General features: G+C 44.6%; 1 protein-coding gene across 2 annotated transcripts; it reads right to left on the reverse strand.

Moving 5' to 3' along the window:
- Positions 1-53: 53 nt before the first annotated feature.
- On the reverse strand, positions 54-23,971 carry LOC112234071 (centrosome and spindle pole-associated protein 1). Of its 2 annotated transcripts, XM_042298829.1 has the most exons (31): positions 23,703-23,971; positions 23,379-23,479; positions 23,121-23,211; positions 22,851-22,954; positions 22,424-22,504; positions 21,930-22,022; positions 21,350-21,744; positions 20,129-20,227; positions 19,361-19,452; positions 18,657-18,753; positions 15,260-15,317; positions 14,347-14,714; positions 14,107-14,225; positions 13,064-13,151; positions 12,679-12,799; positions 11,859-11,897; positions 11,524-11,671; positions 10,850-10,981; positions 10,621-10,733; positions 10,256-10,405; positions 10,014-10,157; positions 9,807-9,920; positions 9,398-9,464; positions 9,069-9,198; positions 8,364-8,512; positions 5,183-5,320; positions 5,061-5,104; positions 4,858-4,921; positions 4,485-4,606; positions 3,946-4,078; positions 54-2,544 (listed from the first exon to the last, which is right to left on the reverse strand). In XM_042298829.1, the coding sequence occupies exons 1-31, from the start codon at positions 23,746-23,748 to the stop codon at positions 2,327-2,329; spliced, it is 3,858 nt and encodes a 1,285-aa protein (XP_042154763.1). In that variant the 5' UTR covers positions 23,749-23,971; the 3' UTR covers positions 54-2,326. The 2 variants fall into 2 exon arrangements, with proteins under 2 accessions (XP_042154763.1, XP_024257824.1); XM_024402056.2 differs by lacking the exon at positions 11,859-11,897 and having other exon boundaries at positions 55-2,544.

Consider the following 23,971-nt stretch of genomic DNA (forward strand, 5'->3'; position numbering starts at 1 on the left):
AAAAAAAACAAGTATTCCCATCTCAAGAGGTTAAATAAGTTACTAATAAAGTAACAGGGTTGATGATTTAATCTTCAAACTCATCCTTGATGACTTTAAATGCGTGTGGTTGTATTGTTTTAAATTGTCAAATCTCTTAAATCAGCCATAAATCCCTTCGGGACCAGGGGAATGGAAGCTTGTGTGCAATAGGGAGTGGCAATTGAATGCAAGAAGGGAAAAAAAGGAACTTGCTGGGTAACAGGTTTGACGTCATGCGCGACACACTCAGTTTTCCAACACAAAACACCAGAAAATGATTTGACTAGATGTTCAATGTCACTTTTGAAAACAATAGTTAAGGAATAGTTTCACCATATTAAAACTAGAGTTCAGTTCACATAACAGGGTTGACCTTAAAATGAGGGACAGATGTATGATGGTGAAAACTTGGGATTAAGTGGACTGAAATCTTCCTAGAAGTGAAATGGGGTTGACAGAGGGACATGTCCATATGCTGAATTTATTACAGAATTATTCAACCGTCCATGTGGTCTATATTAAAAAAGGGCACTTCATTTAATATAACAGGCTTTTAAAATTCAATATTGGTTCACAATTTCTTATTAAAATATCAAAGGGACGCAAAAGACCCATGAGTCTGCCTCACAAGTAACGGACTAAGCTTCAAGGACCAGCCTGGAGAAAGGCAAGATTATTAAAATAATTTATTTTTTAAAACCTGAATATTTCTCTCTCTCTCTATATATATATATATATATATATTATCACATCTTTACTTGATACATACAAACATTTCAACATCAGATTCACATTTCACGTTTTAAATATACATTAATTTTGCCAAAGTACATTCAAAAGATTAGCAGACCAGAGCCTAGCCCTCATCCACACCGTAGCCCTTCTGCAGTATCTCAAAAGATTAGCAGACCAGACCAGAGCCTAGCCATCATCCACACCGTAGCCCTTCTGCAGTATCTCTGAGTGGTGCAGCTCAGGACCCAGTGCTGAAATTCTTCACTGTCTACTGGCTTCACTCTGAGCAGAGCAGACACTCACTGACGCTGCCCTGCTCCTCCTCACTACACGGAGCTATTGTAGCTGGAGTACCAGTCTCTTTAGCTATCATTCCACTCCTTGCCAAAGAGACTGGCCATTCGGCAATCTTCAAATATGAACATTATATCATCACTAATGAGCTCGAAGAGATCAGATGATTTGATCCTGAATTTCTAACCCTCACATCTATCCTCCAGTCACAATGTTTAATGCAAATTAGACTGATTGGAAAACTTCATTCATACATGCGATTGGAAACATTGGGCTTTCTGACGTAATATATGTCATTGTAAACATACATTTGGCACTGGGAGAACAGAGGATTTACGTTTATTTCATGTTTACCACCAGCCAATGTGATCGCGTCACACCAGAGAAGCTCTCGCCATTCAAAGTTCCCCAGCACTTCATTGTGAATGCTGTAGCATATTTCATATCCAGCAAGGCACTTCTTTCCTCAAATATTTATATATTATTTTGAGAAACACCCAAAAATATATTTTCTATTTCTCAAAATAAGTGACCAAACTATTGTATATTGCTACTGCTGGGACGTTGGGCTAGGCTACTGGTTCAAGAGCTATAAAAGGAATACAGAGGATGGAAAAGGGCCCAGTGGATAAGCCAGCTGAGATGCATGAATTGCACAAGAAGGGAACAGTGAAGACAGATGTGTAAATTTGAAATTAATCCACAGGCTGGGCTATTAATCCACCAATTTTAATTCTATATGGCGTCAAATTTGCACGCACCTCATGTTCCAGAACGTTGCCATGGAAAATATGAATGTTGTTTCCAACTACCAATCAGCAACTGCGCTGTAAATCCAGCTGCATATTGAACGTTGAGATTGCCCAAAAGGCCAGTCTCTTTGGCAATGACAAGGAGTGGAATGTTCGCTAGAGACTGGTACCCAGGCTAAAGCCGTTGTATACAGAGACTGAAATATCTCTGCTACTACCGCTCTCATCTCCATTAGGACGTCCCCTCTGCGGGCTTTATATCTTCAAAATGGACACATACATAAGCTACATTCATAGTTTTTTCAGAATAAAAAGCACAAACATGGATGTTTTTTTGCACTCATCTGATCCCGAGACAGATATAGCCCATGTTCATTTTGTAAAATGAGAAATAGGGATCGACTGCATATAGAAAATACACCTCTTTGGCTTTGAAATCAAGGGCACAGACTTTAGTCAGAAGTAGTGCACTAGAAAGGGATCCTATGTGTAGATGAGGTCAACAGACCTAAAAAGGTCACAGGTCATCCATGGTAGGTGGAGGGCCCGTCCCCGTCCAGGATGTCTCTAGTAACCGGCCTCTCTCTCCGGTTCTGACCAGTCCCTAACCTCTTCAGTGGGTCCGATGTGCCAGGCCGCAGCCAGGGCTCTGTGGCAACCGTCTCCACAGACACACACCTGTCCGGGTGGTATGGGGTGGACCGCAGCGAGAGGTGGTCTCCTTCATCGGCTGACAGCCCTCCTGGAGACCAGAAAGCCTTGTCATTCACACAGAAAGACACCTGATGGCCCAATCCTAACGTGAGATACCTAGATCTGCATTTATCATGTCATTTATTTTAGAAAGGAATCTACCAAAAAGCCTCTATTATGTTGCAGCAGTGAATGATTTGCAGTTCTTGGTGCGTTAAGGATGAGGACAACCTTGTCCTCTCTACCTCTATTCAGTTATATATAAAGCGCAGGAGGCTGCTGAGGCGAGGACACTCATAATAATAATAATAGCTGGAATGGAGTGAATGAAATGTTATTTAAACACATTGAAACTGTGTATTTGACGTGTTCAATACCATTGTATTCATTCTGTTCCAGCCATTACTATGAGCCCGCCCAATTAAGGTGCAAACGGCAGCCTGTGATCTATAGCCATGCCATCATAGAACGCTCTTCCACTAGGAGGTTACTGTATGACAGTGCCTCTCCTCTTTCTAAAGATCTAGTTTAACTATACTGTATATATCAATATGAATATATATATACAGTGCCAGTCAAAAGTTGACACACTTACTCATTCCAGGGTTTTTCTTTATTTTTACTATTTTCTACATTGTAAAATAATAGTGAAGACATCAAAACTATGAAATAACACATATGGGATCATGAAGTAACCAAAAAAGTACAAAATAAATTTGACCAAGAAGGAGAGTGATGGAGTTCTGCATCAGATGACCTGGCCTCCACAATCACCTGACCTCAACCCAATTGAGATGGTTTGGGATGAGTTGTACCGCAGAGTGAAGGAAAAGCAGCCAACAAGTGCTCAACATAAGTGGGAACTCCTTCAAGACAAAATAAAAAAGCATTCCTCATGAAGCTGGTTGAGAGAATGCCAAGAAAGTACAAGCTGTCATCAAGGCAAATGGTGGCTACTTTGAAGAATGTTGTTTAACAGTTTTTTGGTTACTACATGATTCCATGTGTTATTTCATAGTTTATGTCTTCACTATTATTTTACAATGTAGAAAATAGTAAAAATAAAGAAAAACCCTGGAATGAGTAGGTGTGTCCAAATGTTTGACTTTTGTTGTCTCTTGGCGTCTTTCCAATATAGAAATATTTTTATTTGGGCTCCCGAGTGGCGCAGCGGTCTAAGGCACTGCGTCACTGCAGTCCCTGGTTCGAATCCAGGCTGCATCACATCCAGCCGTTAGGAGTCCCATATGGCTGCGCACAATTGGACCAGCGTTGCCGGGGTAGGCCGTCAGGGTAAATAAGAATTTGTTCTTAACTGACTTGCCTTGTTAAATAAAAAGGTTAAATAATTACATATTTTTTAAATGTAGAATTGAATGTCCTTGTCAATAACTGTTCTGTACTTTAATGTAATAAAGTAAACCACAAAGACATGTGATGTCGCTCTCACCTGATCTCCAGTTGTGGTCGTTGAAGTCATCCAGTCTGCGGATGCGTCTCTGGTTGCGGTCCTTAACCCCCTCAATGTTCAGGCTGGCCACAGAGAATAGAGACTGGGCATCCGGTTGGCCCTCATCATCCCTCTTGTTAGTGGAGAGAACATTTTGCAGCTTATGTCTTCATGCGATATCTGAGTGACTCAACAAAATCGATGGGCTAAAACATGTTAGCTAACATGGGCTAGTTGATAAACTGGACATTTCTGCAATGACTGACATGAAGAGGAAAACTGCTGCTGCACTACCCAGCTTGAGCGAGTTGAAAGCCTGATCGTTCCTTCCCCCCATGAAATGTGTTTGTTCATCTCCCCTTATCTTCTAATTCTAAAACCTAGAAAAGAGGGACGGTTGTGTTTTATCTTCACTAGAATCCTTTCCCCAATGCCTGTCTCAAATGGTGGACATGAATGGACTCATTAAAGAGCTGTTGAAGTGGCACTAATTATGTGATGAGGGCTCTTTCTTTCACTCCTCTGGAATAGACTCTTACATCCTCAAAGTCTCTTCTCCTGGCGGGCCTCCTGCTCTCCCTCTCCTGGGCTAAGGGCTGTCTGGACCTCAGGTTAAGGGCTTGCGTTGGGGATGGGGACCCTGCGTCACCATTGGGGTAATCTGAGGACACGGCACAATAACACATTTACAAACAAGCAAGGTTGGATGACTGAATGCCCCTCCCCTCAATTGGCTGTAGTGTAGCGCGTGTGTGTGTTCATCCCATATCCACTTCATTGTAATACTGTACCCCAATGTATCACTATTCATTTCTTTCCAGTAAGCACGTCCTCAGGAGAATATTTGTTCAGTCACCGACAACACCAGGGCACACCTCTAAAAAAAACAGGCTGCATGCCCAGCAGGCTCACCAATAAAAGCGCTCTCTGACTCCAATAAAGAGACTCTCTGGTGGTCTTGGCCTGGCTTCTCCCTCTGACAGGATAGAAACAGAATAACAGCCAGTCAGACACCTATAAAAATCTCAGTCTGGATAAAGTCAGACATGAGTTTCCCCAGCCAGGAGTGGCCAGAGGAAGCTGGCTCAGATGTAACAAGAGAACAGTGAACTCACAGGATGATAACGAGGCTGTCGCTCCACATACGGCTCAAAGAAGTCTGTCAGGATGGGAGAGACACATTAAGAACAGTGTGTTTGTTTCTCTCTCTCTCTCTGTCTGTGCGTGCGAGACTGACCTGACTCTTCTCCTCTTCTCATGTTCCTGATCCTGCGTTGTTGCTCCCTGAGCAGAGCCTGCTGCTGGATGTCCAGACTGTGTTCATCACTGGGGGGGTCAGGGTACACATGATGCACCTCCTCACGAGATGCGCTGTCTATAACACACACACACACAGCTTGGTCCCTGCCTTCAGGATTACCACCTCCTCACCATGACACAGATGTCAGGCAGTGCAGCGGTGGTCATGTGTACAGATGCAGCACTAATGGTGGATGCAGATTAGCCTATCACAGTGGATTTCCTCCCACACCAGCCAATCAGAGGGACTCTCTCTGGCCAGTGTCCACTATGATGAGAGGCTAAGCTCTGTATTACAGTATAGGCTCAGCTGCAGCCAAGATTAAACTGATAGTTGACCTCTAACAGAAAACATCCTTTGTCCTCAACCCCTCCATCAGTCTACACTGAGTGTAAAAAACATTAGGAACTTTAGGAGCTCTTTCCATGACAGACTGACCAGGTGAATCCAGGTTAAAGCTATGACCCCTTATTGATGTCACTTTTTAAATCCACTTAAAATCAGTGTAGATGAAAGGGAGAAACACTTGAAAGGGAGAAACAACTTTTGTTACATTGTTTGCTAGCTCAGCTGGTTTGCTAGCTAGTTCTCAGTCTTATTGACCACCCAACATTGCTAACACTAGCTAGGTAGCTAGCAAGTTAATATACCTTGTTTTTTCTAAATGTAAGCTAGCTATGAATAAAACCCTCATCTGCTGTCGACATCAGGATATGGTTTGTGAGAGCACTAATTAGCTCCAAAAGGAGCTAGTAACTTTGGCTTCATGCCAACAGTGCTTTCAGAATCTTCCAGTGGCTAGCCACACTACAACCTTCATTTGACCATGTTCCCCTGAAGCAATTGTAATGACAGTCCACCACAACATACCAGAAAACCTCCTGATTAGCAAAGGGTAGGTCGTCTGTGTTCAACATTTTGAGATCATTGTGAGGGGATTTCACCAGTGGTTAGATGGGGGAATTGGGCCTCTGGCGGGAAGGTTGTCTGAGGTTGCAACAGTAACCGAGTGGGACGGAGGGGATCAATTGTTGTGGGGAAGGGTCAATTTTTGTTGTACACATAGATAGGACTTGGGCTTGTCTAGCACCTACTTGGAAATGTTTGTGTGTGTCTACGTGTTCTCTGGACCCTCAAATAAACTCAGCACTGGGAATCCATTCAAAGGCAATTTCCTTTGTTTCAGCCCTGTGTTCTCTCCCTCTGTGTTTATGCGTCCAAACTGTCCGTTACCGATGGATGGCTTTTAAGATGAGTCAACCCATGACCTCATGAGAGTAATGCCATAGCGTGGCGGAGAGGAGACTTGATGAGGGCTGCACATCCAGCCAAGCTAAACAGAATAGTTGAGCCATGATGCCAGGGTAGTTCAGTATGGTGTGTGTTTCATTTAGCTCCATCAACAGCCAACGGCATCATAGCAGAAGGATTCCTGACCATAAACAACAGGATTCCACAATGACAGTCACCTTGGCAACTAGAGAACACAGAATCCCTCAACAACAAAAAAGATCTTCGATTAAATTTACAGAGCAGATGGGCAGCAGCAGGAATGAACTAAGCCTTGGCAATGGATCATAGAGTTTATCTTATAGAAAAAAAATTGGGTATAGACTTGTAATTGCATGGGATGTACAGTGCATTCGGAAAGTTCAGGCCCCTTGACTTTTTCTGCATTTTGCTATGTTGCAGCCTTATTCTAAAATGGATTAAATATGGTTTTCCCTCATCAATCTACACACAATATCCCATAATGACAAAGCAAAAACAGGTTTTATACAGTTTTGCAAATGTATAAAAAATTAAATGGGGAAATCACATTTACATAAGTATTCAGACCATTTCCTCAGTACTTTGTTGAAGCACCTTTGGCAGCGATTACAGCCTCGTGTCTTATTGGGTATGACGCTACAAGCTTGGCACACCTGTATTTGAGGAGTTTCTCCCAGATCCTCTCAAGCTATGTCAGGTTGGATGGGGAGCATCACTGCACAGCTATTTTCAGGTTTCTTCAGAGATGTTCAATCAGGTTCAAGTCCGGGCTCTGGCTGAGCCACTCAAGGACATTCAGAGACTTGTCCCGAACCTACTTCTGCGTTGTCTTGGCTGTGTGCTTAGGGTTGTTGTCCTGTTGGAAGGTGAATCTTCACCCCAGTCTGAGGTGCTGAACACTCTGGTGAAGGTATTCATCAAGGATCTCTCTGTACGTTGCTCCGTTCATCTTTCCCTCAATCCTGACTAGCCTCCCAGTCCCTGCCACTGAAAAACATCCCCACAGCATGATGCTGCTGCCACCACCACCGTGCTTCACCGTAGGGATGGTGCCAGGTTTCCTCCAGATGTGACGCTTGGCATTCAGGCCAAAAGTTCAATCTTGTTTTCATCAGACCATCAAATCTTGTTTCTCATGGTCTGAGTCCTTTAAGTGCCTTTTGGCAAACTCCAAGCGGGCTGTCATGTGCCTTTTACTAAGAGGTGGCTTCCGTCTGGCCACTCTACCACAAAGGCCTGATTGGTGGAGTGCTGCAGAGATGGTTGTCCTTCTGGAATGTTCTCCCATCTCCACAGAGGAACTATGGAGCTTTGTCACAGTGACCATCAGGTTCTTGGTCATCTCCTTGACCTCCTTTATTTGAACTATTTTCCACATTGTAGAATATTAGTGAAGACATCAAAACTATGAAATAACACATAGAATCATATAGTAACCCAAAAAGTGTTAAATAAAATCTAAATATATCTCATATTCTTCAAAGTAGCCACCCTTTGCTTTGATGACAGCTTTGCACACTCTTGGCATTCTCTCAACCAGCTTCACCTGGAATGCTTTTCCAACAGTCTTGAAGGAGTTCCCACATATGCTGAGCACTTGTTGGCTACTTTTCCTTTACTCTGCGGTCCAACTCCTCCCAAACCATCTCAATTGGGGTGAGGTTGGGTGATTATGGAGGCCAGGTCATCTGATGCAGCAGTGAAGGGGTCTGAATACTTTCAGAATGCACTGTATGCTGTCAATTAACCTCTATATTTGATCTGGGGAGGGCATCAATAAGAGAATGAGAACTGAGAGGGAGAAGACATGTCCAGTTATAGTATAAAGAGTGTGTCATTGACTTACCTCTGTATTTGAGCTGGTTGAACTCCCTGATGTTCTGCATGTTGACATGGGCATCTGGAGCAGCCGTTCCAGAGTTGGGTCTTCTGGACGACCCCTGGGCTCTGATGAGTGCCATCTCAAACACGTCCCCATGGGGGCGCCCTCTGCGCCTGGGCACAACACAAAATGGAACATCAACACGCCACAGTCGCCCCTATTAAATATGTATGTTTTGTTTGCAACCATACACCGACGAGCATACAACTTACAGAACAAACAAGTACCTGGTAAATCAGTTTTTTTCAATTAACATGGATTACAGTGTATTGTTCCAGGGATGAGTCAGAATAAAGCTATAGCACCTGGGCCTGTGGATGTTCGACACTTTCAAGTGTTTCTTTCAGACCCGAAGCAGGCATGATGGGGTATTCAGCATAGGTTGCTTATACGACCTGAGGAAAGGCTTCTAACTGGCAGAGGCTCAAAGATGTATTCTCCAGTGCTCTTAAGGTGCACTAGTGTTTGAATACATGCAGCACTTTGAAGAGCCATGCGTGACCAAAGCAAAGTTCTGTTATTGAAGCCAAGGGCATTCACCATTCATGAAATGTTTGTTCCTCCTGAACATACCCTGGGCAATAAGGGCAAGACTGTTCAAGGTACATTTGTCAATGTGACCTACTGTGGCCCTGGTGTTACTGTAAGGGGTGTGTCTGTCCTGCCTACCTGGTGGAGATGGGTGTGTCTGTCTCCTCTCTGTCACTCTGCAGCAGCTGCCCCTCCAGCCGTCTCTGTTCGCTCCGCAGCTGCCTCCGCAGTGTGGACAACTCACTGATCACACCCTGCTGCTGGTCCTCTGGCAGGGAGATGGACAGGTAGAGACAGACAGACCGTGGAGAAAGGGAAAGAAACATAGTTGAGAGAAGAGATCAGTAAAGTCAGGTCTTTTCTCCAGTATTTCTTTGAGTGGTCTATCTCAGTGCTAAGGCAAAAACCAAAATGTGCACACTGGGGGGGCCCCAGGAACGAGTTTGGGGAACCCTGCTCTATCTAACCTGTGGCTCGGAGCTGGTTTCTCCTGGCAGGTACAGGTGGAGAGTGTGGTGCTGACATAGAACGCTCCTGGGGACACAAGGAAAAAGGAGAGTGAGTGTGTATGTGTGTTTGTGTGTGTCTCTGCAGGGGTTAGGGGTATAAGGTTAGGGTTAAGCCAGGGTGTGGACATGAAGCCTCTGCCCAGGCTTTGCTGAAGCATCGTACAACGCCTGGATCGGTATTTTACTTATCAGCTGACAACATCATAGGTTATAGCAATCTGGTGCCCGACTGCACAGTCCATTAAGTGGCACACAACCATTGTTAATTGCATGCCATGTCTGAGCAGGCGAACGCGACCAGGGTTATGGCTAGGGTTAAGCCAGGGTGTGGACATGAAGCTAGGGTTAGAGTGACTAAGTTACTTACAGACAGGGCCCTAGAGGAGAGCTGGCTGACAGCAGAGGGAGGTCTGGGAGTGAGGTGCTGCTTCCCCAGTCTCTTCTGCAGGGCTGGGATAGGTGGTGACGGATCCCTCTGACTCTGCATAAAGGACATGGCACAACTCCCACTCAGACGGCTAACAACACCAAGTAGTTTCTACAGTATCCAGTCTCTTCTGAACATGTTACACACCTCTTCCTTTCGCGCATGTCTTTCCCTCTCAACCTGCTGTCTCAGGGTCTTGCTCTCACGCTCTTCCTCCTCCCTGCTCTTCCTGTCCGCCTCCTTACGGCGCTCCTCAGCCTGGCGGATCAGCTCTTCATTCTTGGCACTTTGCTAAAGCAGGGGAAAATACAGAATCCAGTTTCAATACTTGCATCCTTCAACCAATGTGGGTTCATGTATCTAATCAAAAATGATAACCTCCTCCCCACCTCGACCTCCTTCCGTTTTCTCCTCTGCTGCTCCTCCTCAAACTCCTGCTGGATAAGAACCCTCTGCTCTGCCAGCCTCTTCTCCTCCCTCTCCTCCTCCATCCTTTCACGGTCCCTCTCCTTCGCTTCCTTCCTCCTTTTCTCCTCGATCTGTCCATCACAAAACAAACAGCACTGTTCATCAGTCTGACCGTGGTCTGTGAGCACAGCCTGGATGGGCTCTTTTGAACACCTATCAAGAACCTTTGTGGTTCTTGTTTGATCCATAGTATCCACAGATCAATAGCATGGTTCCATTATTACTCTTGTGGAGCCAGTAGAGGTGTTCTCCCTGTGTGTAGGCTGAGGGCTGTAGGGCCAGGTACCTGCTGCTTCAGGTAGTCTTTGTATGTGTCCTGATCCTGGAGTTGCTGTGGAGTAGGCTGATCACTGAACACGTTGCTACGGGCAAACTGGGACGTCTGGGCAAAGGAGAAACCTACAGGGACGGATGGAGAGGGGTGACTCATCAATTCACACACACACACACATACATACAAAAGACCAGGACAGTGAAAACTGACATTTACAGAGTGCCTGTGAGAGTTGGGCTACCTGATATTCCCCTGGGGGTAAGTCCCCCTCCACCTCCAATCCTGCCTACAGAGCCCGGCGGCCATCTCCTGTCCCTGGACTCTGGGTTTACGTACACCTCCTTGTTGATCCTGTGCATTCTGTTCAGATCACCTGGAAACATGGAGGCATCGTTATCAGCTACAGAGAGACTTTCAATGTAGTGGTGACTCACAGCTTACGCTACAGTGCCTCCTCACACCAGGGCCAATGCAATGACAACAGAGATGTTGACAGAGAACTAACCCGGAGGGTGAGGGAACTAATCCCATTGAGGGTGAGGGCTAGGGCCATTCCCCCCAGAAATGTCCAGGAACTTGCAGGTGCCGTGGTGGAAGAGTGGGGTAGCATCTCACAGCAAGAACTGGCAAATCTGGTGCAGTCCATGAGGAGATACACTGCAGTACTTAATGCAGCTGGTGGCCACACCAGATACTGACTGTTACTTTTGACCCCCCCACTTTGTTCAGGGACGCATTATTCCATTTCTGTTAGTCACATATCTGTGGAACTTGCTCAGTTTTTGTCTCAGTTGTTGAATCTTGTTATGTTCATACAAATATTTACACATGTTAAGTTTGCTGAAAATAAACGCAGTTGACAGTGAGGACGTTTATTTTTTTGCTGAGTTTATATAAAATAAAAAGGTGACGTACTGATGAGATTTCCCCTGTCGTCTTTGAGAGGGGCCCCTCCTCCCCCCTTCCCCCAGGGATCATAGGCCTTCATCTCAGCCTCGATCTTGGCATCATAGCAATCCCTTTTCTCCCTCTCCTGTCTTTTTCGCTCCTCTCCTTCCTGGATCTGTGGCCAGAGGGGGGAAGATGCCATCAAGTACTGGTCATTCAATTTAATTTAAAAAAAATATCTGAGTTAATTTGAGAGATAAGAAAAAGTCAATCTATTCAATCTGAGCTCTACAGTATGTAGGAAATGAAATGTGTTCCTCTTTTCTACTGCCCTTGTGATATTCCTGCTGTATTCCCTTTACCTTGGAAAAGTGCTGACTCCACTCTCGCCTGATCTCTTCCTGTCAAAATATTGCAGTCTGTCACTAATCTGAATCATTGGTTTCCTGTTCCTCTGGCATCAGCAGAGGGAAACAAAACAGTCTGACGCCGCTAGCTAGCAGAGTTAGCATCTCACTAAGCCGCCCTCCACCTTCACTCTCACAGGGTCATGTTCAGTAGGGCACAACACAGCAAAACATTTTGATATTTTCCCAAATATGCAGTTATTGGTCCACATAATAATGCTGTGATGACTAAGAAACTGGATCAATATTTAATGGTTTATTCTTCACTAAAACTGGACTTAGTCAATCTTGGCCAGTTGTGAGTCCACAGAGATGGCCAGCAGAGAGAGAGAATGGGTGAAGGAGAGAGAGGGAGTCAGTAAGGTGAGGTAGGGGCAAGAGGACAGACTTTCCTCTCAGTCTTTTATCACACTAATGAGAGTATGGCTAACACACCCCTCCATCACTCTTACCCCGCCTCCATACCACAGCTGGGGAGAAATTGAAGCCCAGACACAGCCCTTAGCCATAATATATTGGCAATATATCACAAACCCCAGAGGTGTCTTATTGCTATTATAAACTGGTTACCTGCGTAATTAGAGCAGTAAAAATAAATGTTTTGTCATACCCATGGTATACGGTCTGATATACCACGGCTTTCAGCCAAATCAGCAATCAGGGCTCGAACCACCCTCTTTATAATGTATCATAATGTCCTGTGATATTGTTTATGTCAATGGGATTTTCCCTTGTTTAAACAATGTTTAAATACATTTTACAATGTGTAGCCTACCTGTTGTCTCAGTGCTTCCTTGTAGTTCAACACACTCTCCTTGGACTGCTTGGGCCTCTCTCCTATCGCCCCAACACCCCGCCCAGCTCCAGGGAGGGCCACAGCATGCGGATAGGCTCCTCTGGAGAAAGACATTCAAACATTATGGGTAACCATATCAACACAATACCCCTAGTTGTGAGAGACATATAGCCTACACACAGCTCTCAATGCTTGCTTAGGGTGCCCTCTTCTGTTTCTTTAAATAACTCAAACCTGAAGTTGTGTTACTTAGCAATGAGCTGTATGAAAACAAAGTTGTGTGATTGTGTGTGAGTGGGTGACTTGTGTGCAGGTCTCCAGACAATGTGGAAAGGTATGGAATTCCTGAACTAAGGACACCCACCGGGCCCCTTGATGTCCAGGTGGAGGCATCATTCCTGGAGGCAAATTTGGGAAGACCATGGGCTGCCCTCTACCTCCTTGAGGTCCATCTAAAAGGGAAAGATAGGAGAACACTATATCAGTTGGATATCAAATCAACACACACACACACACACACACACACACACACACACACACACCAAAAAAAAAGTGTCCAAAACATTGTCAGACCTTTACTGAATTAACGAATGCAGCTACAATGGGTGTTCTCAAGCTAAGTTAGTAGATTGTCATGTTTTGGCACAGAACAGCAGTACTCAGGTCTTTGCCTGGCACACACACACACACATCCCTGGATCAGAGGAGGCTGGTGAGGGGAGGACAGCTTATAATAATGAATGGAATGGTACCAAACACATGGAAACCAGGTGTTTGTGTTTGAAGCCATTCCATTAATTCCTTTCCAGTCTTACTATGAACCTGTCCTCCCCATTTAAAGTACAACCAGCCACCACTGCCCTGGCTGGATACCTTCCCATTTGATCAAGTATAGTGAGTATTGGCTATTGAACAATAGGAGGTATTTCTCCAGAAGTGGAGCATATTGGATGCAGTTGCTCACATACATCTGGACTGGGAGTCTGTGGAACTCATTTCCAATAAGCTGTCTGTCCATGAGCCGTATAAATCATGAGTGGGTCATATGAGCGTTATGGGAAACAGTGCCAAGCCCTGTTGGCCTATGATCTGGTGACATAGTGGCTTCATAATAAAATGGTAATGATCCTCCATGGAGAGTCTCGGGGGGTTTATTTAAGGCTTGGTGGATTACTCATCGCAGACAATGGAGTCACCATATATTACCAAGAGATTTCAATCACAGTGAATCACAATTGTCTGTAATAAATCTGTCTAATTTTAAGGATAGCCAGATCCTAAAACTCTGAGTGCACAATATCACAAAATAAAAAGAGAGAAAAGGATTATGGTCACATCCTGTCACGAGGCCTCTTTACCAAAACACAGTACAGTATATTTTTCCCAGTTGTTAACTGAGATACTAACAGTAGAGCAGATTTTTGTCCAGGGGATTCCTTGCTCCATAGTAGTAATAGGCCTCATCATACGGAGTCCTGTAGGCATCAGTTAGAGTGGGCGGCAATGGAGGAGGTAAGCTAGCAATTCTGGAAAAAGCAACACACACAAACACATACGCACACAATTTTAGTATACACATTCAAAAAACACAACAACAACTGACCAAGTAAAGATTGACTTTTGTTACCCCATCTTGTTTCACTGTACCTTGGGGCAACTATCTCTCCCAGGGTACTAGAGAGGCTCCTGTGGAAGTCTTCATTGAGAGGGGCACCCCCAGGCACCCCCATGCCTGTCCCTAATCTCGCTCCAGCCCCCATCTCTAACCGCGGCCCCCCTGCCCCTGTTAGTTGGCCCAGGATGTTAGTGTAGTCCATTGGAGGGGAGGGGAAGGCAACACGGGGCCTACCAGGGGGACCTCTCTCCTCTGTGCCCGCCTCGGGCATCTCCTGGCAGGGCCTAGGGCTAGAGTTGGTCCCCAGGGCGTCCAGGCCTCCTCCGGGTCTATAGGGGATGTCACGTCTCCGGCCCTCATATTCGCGGTTCACCGCCCCAAACTGCATAATGCGGTCAGGCTGGGAGTACACGTGGAAAGAGACTATGTGACTCATGTGGGCAAAAATTATGGAACACTTGAATACATCAGAGTGAAAGTTTAGTCATCATCTATGGTAAAGTACAAAGTAATTCAGGGGCAGAAATACATTAATCGATTATCAGTGTAATTGATTCAGAGCGATGTGAAATGTGCTGATCATGCCATTGTTGTGAGAAGGGCTACTTTCCAAAAGACTTGACAAGCTAGTCAGACATGATGCTAAGTCTTTTCTGAAAACATAAAAACCCAAGTCAAAACAGTCACTGGAAATGAGTGAACAAACAAACATCTTGTTATGACATATCTGTTTGTTTCTCCAGAGCTTGAAATTCATGATTTACATTATGGCAAAATGTAAGAATACACATCATTACAACATTGTTACCACCACAGCATATTTGTTAAGTCATGACCTTACATTCTCTTTCATATGGTTAACCATACTTTCATAACCCAAATGTCATACAGTATGCATTTCAAGGACAATACAGTACCTCGAAAAATATTAACAAACCCTTTTACCTGTTTCTCTGGGTCAATCGCCCCAGTGGCTGCAACCCTCAGCTCAAGATCCTTCTCCCTAAAAAAATCAAATATTGAAACAATTTTTAAACTCTATTCACTGACATTCACGGTTTATAACCCAACATATGACCAGGGCCCTATCTAACAACCAACTTGACCCATACTGGTGTGAAAGTTTCATGCATGTCAACATCAGAAGCCTCCTCCCTAAGTTTGTTTTACTCACTGCTCTAGCACACTCTGCTAACCCTGATGTCCTTGCTGTGTCTGAATCCTGGCTCAGGAAGGCCACCAAAAATTCAGAGATTTCCATACCCAACTATAACATCTTCCGTCAAGATAGAACTGCTAAAGGGGGAGGAGTTGCAGTCTACTGCAGAGATAGCCTGCAAAGTAATGTCATACTTTCCAGGTCCATACCCAAACAGTTCGAACTACTAATTTTGAAAATTACTCTCTCCAGAAATAAGTCTCTCACTGTTGCCGCCTGCTACCGACCCCCCTCAGCTCCCAGCTGTGCCCTGGACACCATTTGTGAATTGATCGCCCCCCATCTAGCCTCAGAGTTTGTTCTGTTAGGTGACCTAAACTGGGATATGCTTAACACCCCGCCAGTCCTACAATCTAAGCTAGATGCCCTCAATCTCACACAAATCATCAAGGAACCCACCAGGTACAACCCTAACTCTGTAAACAAGGGCACCCTCATAGACGTCATCCTGACCAACTGGCCCTCCAAATACACCTCTGCTGTCTTCAACCAGGATCTCAGCGATCACTGCCTCATTGCCTGTATCCGCTACGGAGCCGCAGTCAAACGACCACCCCTCATCACTGTCAAACGCTCCCTAAAACACTTCTGTGAGCAGGCCTTTCTAATCGACCTGGCCCGGGTATCCTGGAAGGACATTGACCTCATCCCGTCAGTTGAGGATGCCTGGTCATTCTTTAAAAGTAACTTCCTTACCATTTTAGATAAGCATGCTCCGTTCAAAAAATGCAGAACTAAGAACAGATACAGTCCTTGGTTCACCCCAGACCTGACTGCCCTCGACCAGCACAAAAACATCCTGTGGCGGACTGCAATAGCATCGAATAGTCCCCGGGATATGCAACTGTTCAGGGAAGTCCGGAACCAATACACGCAGTCAGTCAGGAAAGCTAAGGCCAGCTTCTTCAGGCAGAAGTTTGCATCCTGTAGCTCCAACTCCAAAAGTTATGGGACACTGTGAAGTCCATGGAGAACAAGAGCACCTCTTCCCAACTGCCCACTGCACTGAGGCTAGGTAACACGGTCACCACCGATAAATCCATGATTATCGAAAACTTCAATAAGCATTTCTCAACGGCTGGCCATGCCTTCCGCCTGGCTACTCCAACCTCGGCCAACAGCTCTGCCCCCGGCAGCTCCTCGCCCAAGCCTCTCCAGGTTCTCCTTTACCCAAATCCAGATAGCAGATGTTCTGAAAGAGCTGCAAAACCTGGACCCGTACAAATCAGCTGGGCTTGACAATCTGGACCCCTATTTCTGAAACTTTCCGCCGCCATTGTCGCAACCCCTATTACCAGCCTGTTCAACCTCTCTTTCATATCGTCTGAGATCCCCAAGGATTGAAAGCTGCCGCAGTCATCCCCCTCTTCAAAGGGGGAGACACCCTGGACCCAAACTGTTACAGACCTATATCCATCCTGCCCTGCCTATCTAAGGTCTTCGAAAGCCAAGTCAACAAACAGGTCACTGACCATCTCGAATCCCACCGTACCTTCTCCGCTGTGCAATCTGGTTTCCGAGCCGGTCACGGGTGCACCTCAGCAACACTCAAGGTACTAAACGATATCATAACCGCCATCGATAAAAGACAGTACTGTGCAGCCGTCTTCATTGACCTTGCCAAGGCTTTCGACTCTGTCAATCACCATATTCTTATCGGCAGACTCAGTAGCCTCGGTTTTTCGGATGACTGCCTTGCCTGGTTCACCAATTACTTTGCAGACAGAGTTCAGTGTGTCAAATCGGAGGGCATGCTGTCCGGTCCTCTGGCAGTCTCTATGGGGGTGCCACAGGGTTCAATTCTCGGGCCGACTCTTTTCTCTGTATATATCAATGACGTTGCTCTTGCTGCGGGCGATTCCCTGATCCACCTCTACGCAGACGACACCATTCTATATACTTTCGGCCCGTCATTGGACACTGTGCTATCTAACCTCCAAACAAGCTTCAATGCCATACAACACTCCTTCCGTGGCCTCCAACTGCTCTTAAACGCTAGTAAAAACCAAATGCATGCTTTTCAACCGATCGCTGCCTGCACCCGCATGCCCGACTAGCATCACCACCCTGGATGGTTCCGACCTTGAATATGTGGACATCTATAAGTACCTAGGTGTCTGGCTAGACTGCAAACTCTCCTTCCAGACTCATATCAAACATCTCCAATCGAAAATCAAATCAAGAGTCGGCTTTCTATTCCGCAACAAAGCCTCCTTCACTCACGCCGCCAAGCTTACCCTAGTAAAACTGACTATCCTTCCGATCCTCGACTTCGGCGATGTCATCTACAAAATGGCTTCCAACACTCTACTCAGCAAACTGGATGCAGTCTATCACAGTGCCATCCGTTTTGTCACTAAAGCACCTTATACCACCCACCACTGCGACCTGTATGCTCTGGTCGGCTGGCCCTCGTTACATATTCGTCGCCAGACCCACTGGCTCCAGGTCATCTACAAGTCCATGCTAGGTAAAGCTCCGCCTTATCTCAGTTCACTGGTCACGATGGCAACACCCATCCGTAGCACGCGCTCCAGCAGGTGTATCTCACTGATCATCCCTAAAGCCAACACCTCATTTGGCCGCCTTTCGTTCCAGTACTCTGCTGCCTGTGACTGGAACGAATTGCAAAAATCGCTGAAGTTGGAGACTTTTATCTCCCTCACCAACTTCAAACATCAGCTATCTGAGCAGCTAACCAATCGCTGCTGCTGTACATAGTCTATTGGTAAATAGCCCACCCATTTTCACCCACCTCATCCCCATACTGTTTTTATTTATTTACTTGCTCTTTTGCACACCAATATCTCTACCTGTACATGACCATCTGATCATTTATCACTCCAGTGTTAATCTGCAAAATTGTAATTATTCGCCTACCTCCTCATGCCTTTTGCACACATTGTATATAGACTCCCCCCTTTGTTTTCTACTGTGTTATTGACTTGTTAATTGTTTATTCCATGTGTAACTCTGTGTTGTCTGCTCACACTGCTATGCTTTATCTTGGCCAGGTCGCAGTTGCAAATGAGAACTTGTTCTCAACTGGCCTACCTGGTTAAATAAAGGTGAAATAAAATAAAATAAAAAAGATACCATGAAATCTCCCCGTGTTAAACTCACTTCTTTTTGTTCCTCTGCCCCTCAGCCATCTGTTCCAGCAGCTCCTGTCTGTAGCGGTCCTTCCGCCTCTGTGTGGCCACATCCCCCTCTGTTTCCCCTGAGAAAAATCCCAACACATAACAAATAGCCGTTCAACTTAACAAGCGTGTGTTAGAGCAGGGATGGGTAAACTGTTTGGCTCGAGGGCCACATCGGGATTTCAAAATTCAACGGAGGGCCGCACAAATTTCTTTTGGACCAATTTGTTTGTCAAAATCTATTTGTGGGTCAGAAAAAGGGAAGTTATTTGACAATATCAAATATATAAGTCCATTATAATTTCTACGTTTTAGATGTTCAAGTTTGGTATGGAGTATTTTTTGGTACCCAGAATAATAATTCACCCCACCCAAAAAATGATCCAGCAGCCGTAGTTTTCCCACCCGTGTTACAGCTAATGACATTTTACATTTATGTTAATTAAATGAACTTTAAATGTCCCAGACACACAGTACTGCTTTATACAAAATACAAATTGTACATTACACATTCAACATAATGCATACATTACAGGTTACCCATCATTCACATTACGCACTTCTCATATGGCCACATACATAACACATCTAATGTTATTAGTTACAGCTACCGGTATATAGATATAGCCTACCTGTATCTAAAGATCAGACCTGAACACACACATGCATTAAATGAGTGTCTCCTACCGATCATGAGTCCAGTGAAAAACTGGGCCTTGTCCTTGTGGGCTGCAGACCTAGATCTCTCGGCGGTCTTCATGGCCGCTGGCATCACAGCACTGGAGAACAGTTACACCGTTACATAGACAGACAGTAGCTAGGTAAACGTCTGCAGCTCTGTTCACCCAATCAATGAACCACCTCATAAAATACATGGCCTAGCCAATCAGTACTGCTCGCAGCCCCACCCAAGTCAACCCGCACCACCACCAGCACCTCACACACTACCACAACAGATCCCCGTGTCTGACTGCAGTCTTCTCTTTACCCAGTGACCCAGACACTAAAGAGTAAAGACCCATCACAGTCAAATCAATGCAGCTCCCCTGATGGAATTGAAGTGAGTGTCTGCCTGGGGCTAAAACCCAAACCTCAATGAGAGGGAATGCTCTCTTACACAGCTTATTGAACAGTGGTTATATTTAGAAGCACAGAAATGGCATGACAATCAAATGCAATGGAAGAACAAAATATTTTACACAGGAATGCAATAAATAAACAAGCCTGGGAGTCGGGACTAAAGATAAATCTTGTACATTACAGTTCTGCTTCCTTTGTAGTCTTCCTCAACAATCAATACAGGAACAGATCGATAGAGAGGTTTTATACACGTGATGGCCAACTCTGCTAAAGTGATTACCTTAGTGGCCATTTAATACATTTGCCCTCAATTTTAGTTAAGGAAACAGGCCCTGACTGATCTAATGAGTTTAATTCCAGTGGGTCACTCAGTACTTGGGTTTTGGTGTCACCGACTGGGACTTTCTGATCCGGTCTCTGAAGTTCTCTTCATGGACAACAGGCGGCTCCACCTCCCTCCTCTCCCGCAGAACTCTGCCATAGAAAGAAAATACTCTGTTAAAATGCCCGTTTTTTTATCTCAATATCAAATCATTTCTAGATAACAATTAAATACCTTACTGTGATTATTTTCAATTAAAATTGTCAAAAAGAAAGAAATTGCTTCTTAGCAAAGATCAATTTCTCAAGGAAGAACTTTGCTAGGACTTTCTGGGAGTTGTCTGAGTGTGGAGGAGAAACCTGAAAATGAGCTGATATTGGCAGAGAGGTTTGGAATCCTCTTTCTTATCAGTCTCTTAACTCATTTCCTGCCTGGTGTTGCCACCAGGCAGGCCAAAACAGGCTGAAAATTCAAGTGGTCTTTTCAAACTGCTAATACACTAACAGTGCATTATCATAATTTTCACAATATTATTCCAACCACAGTGTAGGAATATATATATATATATATATATATTTATATATATATATATAAAAAACACAGAAAGATCATGTTTTTGACTGCACTGGGCCTTTAAACAGGAAGAGGCAGCAGGATAGCCTAGTGGTTAGAGCGTTGGACTAGTAACTGGAAGGTTGCAAGTTCAAACCCCCGAGCTGACAAGGTACAAATCTGTCATTCTGAACAGGCAGTTAACCCACTGTTCCTAGGCCATCATTGAAAATAAGAATTTGTTCTTAACTGACTTGCCTAGTAAAATAAAATCGCTATATATTTACACAGTGTACAGAACATTTAGAACACCTTCTTGAGATGCGCTCCCCCCAATGCTTCCTTCCAACAGTTGTGTCAAGTTGGCTGGATCTCTTTTGGGTGGTGGACCATTTTTGAGACACAAGGAAATGGTTGAGCGTGAAAAACCCAGCAGCATTACAGTTCTTGACACAAACCAATGCGCCTGGTATCTACTACCATACCCTGTTCAAAGGCACTTAAATCTTTGGTCTTTCCCATTCACCCTCTGTATGGCACACATACACAATCCATGGATCATTGCTTTCACCTGGTCAGTCTGTCATGGAAAGAGCAGGTGTTCATAATGTTTTGTACACTCAGTGTATTTCTTTACAGCGGCAGGTAGTTTGCCCACAGAAAAAAACCCATAGCTTATAGATGGGGTAGTGCTGGATCTGATCAACTCTCCTATGAAGCACCTGTCAGGGCTGTGATGAACTATTCTCCTCTCTCTTCTCCCAGTGTACTCTGGCTCTCGGCTCCGCCTGGATCTCCCCCTCTCCAAGAACTCAAACTCCTCTTCTTCCTCCTCCTCAGAGTTGTACTCATCCCTGTGCCTGCTTCTCCTCCTGGGCCTCCTTCTCTCCCAGCGCTCCAGGGACTCCTCTGGTCTGTGGTGCTCCCAGTGCCTCCGCCCTCGTGGGGCCTGACCCTCTGTCCCTGTCCCCCTGTCGGTTAGGGTGGCAGCGTTCCTCCTGGATGGGAGTCGCTCCCAAGGCTGGCCTCCATGGTTAAGCTGGGTGTTATGCTGGGCCTCTGGTATGGCTGGGGGAGAATAAAATACAGTTGGACTCACAGTCTCTGGGGCCTGCACCTGTGAATCAGGAAAGAGATGTGTTAAATGATCAAAATGTGGCAACATGCTGTAGGATCTTAGTCAAATGTAGCCAATAAACAGGAGACTCAAACATAAACTTATTAAAAACACATTGAATAGGTAGAGATATTTTCATAAAAAACACATACATCTTATTCTAGGTATGCATAATCTATTGTTACCTGAGAGGCATTTGAAAGTAGTCTCCTTATTTGCCCTGACTGTCCATTAAGGAAGAGGTTGTATTCCTTGTTTCTTTCATCTCTTAATTTGTCCTGGAGAAAGACAACACAAACTTGCCCATCTTCAAATCACAAGCCATTCAGTTGTTTAAAAAAAAAATCAATTGAACCATATTTTATTTTGCTTTATTTTACCAGGTAAACCTGATGCTAAGTTAGCTCCAGCATACACAAGTGTCAACTAAAGTAGTTGCTGTGGGACACCAAATCTTATCTTGCACAATCAACATTGGGAAACAAATGTAAACTACTGTACTATATCACTCCTTAAGTCATTCTAAGGTAAAAGGGCCTCTCGGTGCAATGAAAGAGGGCTTGGTCGGTATGTTAGCCTGGCCATGGCGACCTGGCATTCTGTTTACTCCCACTAAAATACGTCCCACACACCCACCCACCCACCCACACACCCACACACACACAGAGTAAATGGCTACCTTGGCAAATCTCCTCTCACCGATGGGTAAGGAGAGGCCTTGAGCCTGTGGGCCGGGTTCACCAGCATGCAGATCCTTTTTCTAAAGTTAGAGATTGGAAGGGTCAGTGTGACACGGGGAATAACAAAAGGGGGACAACGTTCTGTTTTAATACACTGTCCTGTAACGATGGATCCAACCCAAACTCTGTTCTTCAAAGGAAATTCCATTTTAAAGGCTACTTTCAATAACACCTCAGCTGATGTGATGTGGACAGTTAGAGAAGGGGATTCCCTACCTTTCTTCCCTCGTCAGTAAATTCCTGCAAGTTTTTGTGAGAACTAAGAAAATGCAGTTAGAAACTTACGGTTATTTTTGTTATACCCATCATGGCACCTTAGTAAGGAACAGTATAATAGATTGTGTTCTAAACATAACTACAGCAAACCTGAGCCATATATCGTCTGTAGTCCAAACGAAGCTCTTGCTTGAGTTTTTGCTTCTTCTGCTCATATTCTGCTCCCAACTGCAAACTTAATCCTGAGCTCTCCTCTGGAAAAAAAAAATCTGACTTTAATCATTAATACGTGCTGCATATCACTAGCAATTCCACAGACACACAACAAACCACACCTTGCCCCATGACAATTCAAATCAAACTTTATTTGTCACATTCCTGACGATGGTGGTGGTCATAGAACCATAGGCTACACTGTACCTCTGCCAGGGTTTGGATGTCCTCTTTGAGTTGATGCCCAGTCAAATGGAGCAGCGTTCTCCTTTACAGAGTTTACATTGTCTGACTTTGTCTGTTGCAGTGGAAAAATAAAGATCATATTGGCCATTTACTTCAATCATTTATGTAATTAAATCACTGACAACATTTGAGGAAAGCTTTTAACATGAAAGTAACATTTGGCCAAACATTTGGAGTTTGCTGACCATTACTCATTATTACATTGGCACAATTACACACCTTGATTGTCATGTAAGGTGGTTCCTCCTCTTCCAAACATGCCCTCTCTTTAGCCACTTTGGCTGTATGTTCCTCCAAAAACCGATCTAGGTTATCCATTTCTGCATAAAATACAAATACATGCTCGAAATGAGGAAAAAGCTAGGATAGAGCATCCATATTTCCGTTGTTAGGCAACCAGGATACACAAAGCTAAATGGCTAACGTTAGCTAATTTGAATTACAGTCCTTGCGAATGTTAGAAAGTTGTCCCAAAACTATTTTTTTTCTTCTTCATGCAACACGTTTAGGGAAATATTAACCCAAACCAACATGGTACCTTACCGCATGAACAATCTTTGTGAAGTGCGCTATCTGAATGAATGACCATCAAGTGGTTTCGCCAGTTCAGCAGGGTCGCGAGACTTCGCACCGCCACAAGAACTTCAATACGTTTTTTTATCAGGTTGTTTTTAAGAATCGAAAATGGTGCTTCGCCACTCTAACAATAGTAACACATTGACATTATTTGGCTTTCAAATCTAAATTAAATGTACTAATTACTTTGTTTCCAAATAACAAATCAGTAAAAAGCGTCTGCATTTCAAACATTC

This window comes from Oncorhynchus tshawytscha, linkage group LG16 (genome assembly GCF_018296145.1).
Source record: "Oncorhynchus tshawytscha isolate Ot180627B linkage group LG16, Otsh_v2.0, whole genome shotgun sequence".
NCBI lineage: Eukaryota > Metazoa > Chordata > Actinopteri > Salmoniformes > Salmonidae > Oncorhynchus > Oncorhynchus tshawytscha.